General features: G+C 37.5%; 2 protein-coding genes across 4 annotated transcripts in view; one reads left to right on the top strand and one right to left on the bottom strand.

Moving 5' to 3' along the window:
* Positions 1–359, bottom strand: part of LOC135096654 (transcriptional regulator ATRX homolog) — a 28,654-nt gene extending 28,295 nt beyond the window's left edge. For all 3 annotated transcript variants that reach the window (XM_063998352.1, XM_063998351.1, XM_063998350.1), the window contains exon 1: positions 239–359. The gene's annotated coding sequence lies outside the window, so the exon portion shown is untranslated. The remainder of the gene's footprint in view (positions 1–238) is intronic.
* Positions 360–2,427: 2,068 nt separating this feature from the next.
* The window catches only part of LOC135096664 (dnaJ homolog subfamily A member 3, mitochondrial-like), a 10,261-nt gene continuing 7,688 nt past the window's right edge, over positions 2,428–5,000 (top strand). The window contains exons 1-2 of the mRNA XM_063998376.1: positions 2,428–2,627; positions 3,184–3,383. Coding sequence (XP_063854446.1) covers positions 2,438–2,627; positions 3,184–3,383 — 390 coding nt within the window. The 5' untranslated portion in view covers positions 2,428–2,437. The remainder of the gene's footprint in view (positions 2,628–3,183; positions 3,384–5,000) is intronic.

The following is a 5,000-nucleotide window of genomic DNA, read 5'->3' on the forward strand; positions in this document are numbered from 1 at the left end:
GCCTATATCTCACCTTACCCACATATCACCCTATCCTATGGCTACCTATAGGCTTAGCCAAATCCAGGCTGGACTCATTACATAGGCCTAAAAATCAAAAAAATTAAAAAAATATTAGTACCGGTAAATACTGCAGCCTAATACCTAGACTATTATTTCATCAACTTTTTCCTATTTCTACGACTTTTTTGAGTGGTGTATAGGCCTAGGCATGTGCGGCAGGGTTCCCTAGGCCTACCTCAAGCGGGGCAAAATTCCCCCATGCCTCAGAGTGGTGTGGGAGGCAAATTTGTAGAGGCCAAGACGCGCGAACAAATAGTAAACAAAGAAGATGGCGGATCTGAACCAGCTCAGAGACTACTGGGTTAAACTATTTTGTATGGGAGGGGATAGGATAGTCCAGGAAATAAGAAATAGTAATAGTAAAAGTACATGGCTTATTGTTTTCTTTATTTAATTATTGTGTACTTGAGGTTAAGTGTTTAGTGTTGGGAATATTTTGGGATATTTTTTTTTGTGTCGAAAGTGATAGCCGGGGTAAAATATTTTGGGTGGGGATGAAAATGAACGATATTACACAAAATATATATAAAAAGATGGAAATAGTGAAAAATAGTTGGTAATAATGTGATGAAACAAGTGGATTAATTTTTCTGTATTTATTTAGACTACATTTATTGTCAAGCATTTACTAAGGTTAAAAAAAATATATATATTAAAAAGCGAGGTGAAATATTTAGTTTTCCTTATTGGCTGAGAGGAAAAAAACCACAAATACTATAAAAATACACAAAATACACGAAAAAATACATAAAAAATAAAAACAGTTGAAATAATAAATAAAAACACAAAAGAAAATAAGTGGATTATTTTTTTATTTATTCATTTAATTCATCTCGATTATTTAAAGAACCACACGAACATTTCACAAACACATCCATAAGAAATAAATATACAATTATAATTATACTACTGGTAATTCAAGATACTGGATATTATTATTTAAAGCCAGTCAGTCAGTCAGTCAGTCAGCCAGTCAGCCAGTCAGTCAGTCAGCCAGCCAGTCAGTCAGTCAGTCAGTCAGTCAGCCAGTCAGTCAGTCAGTCAGCCAGTCAGCCAGTCAGTCAGTCAGCCAGCCAGTCAGTCAGTCAGTCAGTCAGTCAGCCAGTCAGTCAGTCAGTCAGTCAGTCGGTCAGCCAGTCAGTCAGCCAGTCAGCCAGTCAGTCAGCCAGCCAGTCAGTCAGTCAGTCAGTCAGCCAGTCAGTCAGTCAGTCAGTCAGTCAGTCAGCCAGTCAGTCAGCCAGCCAGCCAGTCAGTCAGTCAGCCAGTCAGTCAGTCAGCCAGCCAGCCAGCCAGCCAGTCAGTCAGTCAGTCAGCCAGCCAGCCAGCCAGCCAGTCAGTCAGTCAGTCAGTCAGTCAGCCAGCCAGCCAGCCAGTCAGTCAGTCAGCCAGCCAGCCAGTCAGTCAGTCAGTCAGTCAGTCAGCCAGCCAGTCAGTCAGCCAGCCAGTCAGTCAGTCAGTCAGTCAGTCAGCCAGCCAGTCAGTCAGTCAGCCAGTCAGTCAGTCAGTCAGCCAGCCAGTCAGTCAGTCAGTCAGTCAGCCAGTCAGTCAGTCAGTCAGCCAGTCAGTCAGCCAGCCAGTCAGTCAGCCAGCCAGTCAGTCAGCCAGTCAGTCAGTCAGTCAGTCAGTCAGTCAGTCAGTCAGCCAGCCAGTCAGTCAGCCAGCCAGTCAGTCAGCCAGTCAGTCAGTCAGTCAGTCAGTCAGCCAGTCAGTCAGTCAGTCAGTCAGCCAGTCAGTCAGTCAGTCAGTCAGTCAGCCAGCCAATCAGAGAGAGAGAGAGAGAGAGAGAGAGAGAGAGATAAGGATGAAAAAAATAATTGCATAATATTTAGAAATTATGGCAATTCAAAATATGATGACAGAAAAATGAACATAAAAAAAAATTACAAACTGAAATTATAATAATAATGATAATAATAACGAAACAATAAGAAAGATAAGAAAGGTACGTATTTTAGATCCCAAATTTGACATAAATGATACGAAATCTTTCGAAAATAGGAAGAAAAATTTGAAACGCAAAATATGAAGACATGAATATGAAAAAAATAACTTAATAATCGAAACAAAAAGAGAAAAAAAAAAAGAAAATATAAAGCCGGAAAAAAAAAACATCCCAATTGACAAAAAAAAAGTAGAAAAGGTGATAAATTGATTAAAAGCATAAGAAAATAAACAAAGAGAAACAAAAACTAAAAAAAGGAAGAAAATAACAATGAATAATTACATAATAAAATAAAATATATCTCAAGATCTCATTAAAATAAGAACGAAAAAGTAAGCAACAATTTTTTTCAGCACCAAAAAAGCAAAAAAACTAAACAAAAACCAGGTAACAATAAAAATAAAAATTAAACTTTGAGATAAACAGACTCGAATGCACATACACAAGATGGCGGCGCTACGAGGAAGAGGTGCCGCTAGTCTATCCTCTTATTTAACCTTTTTCTCTCCAACCAGGAGGTGTTTTTCTCTCCAAGTGCGCCACATTACCTCACTCTCCTCCAGGTTTCCTCCAGCCGCGGAGAGGAGGGAGAGAAATGGAGGGAACTTGCTCAAACTTGGAGGTAATTTATCGTGTGTAAATTATTATTATTATTATTATTATTATTGTTGTTGTAGTTGTTGTTGTTGTTGTTGTTGTTGTTGTTGTTGTTGTTGTTATCATCATCATCTTTCTTCCTCCTCGCCTTCTTCTTCTTCTTCTTCTTTTCCTCTTCTTCTTCTTCTTCTTCTTCTTCTTCTTCTTCTTCTTCTTCTTCTTCTTCTTCCTCGCCGTCTTCTTCTTCTTCTTCTTCTTCTTCTTCTTCTTCTTCTTCTTCTTCTTCTTCTTCTTCTTCTCAGGCTCTCTATATTAATGTGTGTTTGTTCGTATGTTCCCACTAAACCACACCTGTACACTCAAAAACACACCTGTACATTCAAAACCACACCTGTAAACCTCATAAACACACCTGTAAACCTCATAACACACCTGTAAACCTCAAAAACACACCTGTAAACACACCTGCACAATCCAAGCACTTTTAAACGCCAAAAAAACTGAAAACGGAGAGAAACCTTGTAAAAAAAACCCTTATAACTCAGCCCACACCTGTCCAAACCTGCTGCAAATCCACACAGGCGTGCACAAGGGTCTCTTCCACACCTGTGCCAAGTTACACGCCCGTGACTACTATGAGGTCCTTGGGGTGTCGAAAAATGCGTCGGAGAAAGAGATCAAGAAGGCGTATTATAAGTTGGCGAAGAAGTATCACCCAGATGTTAATAGAGACGATCCTGCTGCCCAGAAGAAGTTCACTGAGGTTTCCGAGGCTTATGAGGTAACAGAGAGAGAGAGAGAGAGAGAGAGAGAGAGAGAGAGAGAGAGTTTTCAGAATTTCCAGTTTTTTGAGTTTTTTGATTTTTTTTTTATTTTTTCAGTGTTTTTCTACCTTAAAACAGCAATATTTTGAGAGAGAGAGAGAGAGAGAGAGAGAGAGAGAGAGAGAGAGAGAGAGAGTTTTCAGAATTTCCAGTTTTTTGAGTTTTTTTAAATTTTTTCAGTGTTTTTCTACCTTAAAACAGCAATATTTTGAGAGAGAGAGAGAGAGAGAGAGAGAGAGAGAGAGAGAGAGAGAGAGAGAGAGAGAGAGAGTTTTCAGAATTTCCAGTTTTTTGAGTTTTTTTTTTATTTTTTCAGTGTTTTTCTACCTTAAAACAGCAATATTTTGAGAGAGAGAGAGAGAGAGAGAGAGAGAGAGAGAGAGAGAGAGAGAGAGAGAGAGAGAGTTTTCAGAATTTCCAGTTTTTTGAGTTTTTTTTTATTTTTTCAGTGTTTTTCTACCTTAAAACAGCAATATTTTGAGAGAGAGAGAGAGAGAGAGAGAGAGAGAGAGAGAGAGAGAGAGAGAGAGTTTTCAGAATTTCCAGTTTTTCGAGTTTTTTTTATTTTTTTTTAATTTTTTCAGTGTTTTTAATTTTTTCAGTGTTTTTCTACCTTAAAACAGCAATATTTTGAGAGAGAGAGAGAGAGAGAGAGAGAGAGAGAGAGAGAGAGAGAGAGAGAGAGAGTTTTCAGAATTTCCAGTTTTTTGAGTTTTTTTTATTTTTTCAGTGTTTTTCTACCTTAAAAACAGCAATATTTTGAGAGAGAGAGAGAGAGAGAGAGAGAGAGAGAGAGAGAGAGAGAGAGAGAGAGAGAGTTTTCAGAATTTCCAGTTTTTTGAGTTTTTTTTTATTTTTTCAGTGTTTTTCTACCTTAAAACAGCAATATTTTGAGAGAGAGAGAGAGAGAGAGAGAGAGAGAGAGAGAGAGAGAGTTTTCAGAATTTCCAGTTTTTTGAGTTTTTTTTAATTTTTTCAGTGTTTTTCTACCTTAAAACAGCAATATTTTGAGAGAGAGAGAGAGAGAGAGAGAGAGAGAGAGAGAGAGAGAGAGAGAGAGAGAGTTTTTTGAGTTTTTTTTCCAGTTTTTTGAGTTTTTTTTAATTTTTTCAGTGTTTTTCTACCTTAAAACAGCAATATTTTGAGAGAGAGAGAGAGAGAGAGAGAGAGAGAGAGAGAGAGAGAGAGAGAGAGAGAGTTTTCAGAATTTCCAGTTTTTTGAGTTTTTTTTATTTTTTCAGTGTTTTTCTACCTTAAAACAGCAATATTTTGAGAGAGAGAGAGAGAGAGAGAGAGAGAGAGAGAGAGAGAGTTTTCAAAATTTCCATTTTTTTTTAGTTTTTTTAAATTTTTTCAGTTTTTCTACCTTAAAACAGCAATATTTTGAGAGAGAGAGAGAGAGAGAGAGAGAGAGAGAGAGAGAGAGAGAGAGAGAGAGAGAGAGAATTTTCAGAATTTCCAGTTTTTTTAGTTTTTTCTAATTTTTTCAGTGTTTTTCTACCTTAAAACAACAATATTTTGAGAGAGAGAGAGAGAGAGAGAGAGAGAGAGAGAGAGAGAGAGAGTTTTCAGAA

Source organism: Scylla paramamosain, unplaced genomic scaffold (genome assembly GCF_035594125.1).
Source record: "Scylla paramamosain isolate STU-SP2022 unplaced genomic scaffold, ASM3559412v1 Contig5, whole genome shotgun sequence".
Lineage (NCBI taxonomy): Eukaryota > Metazoa > Arthropoda > Malacostraca > Decapoda > Portunidae > Scylla > Scylla paramamosain.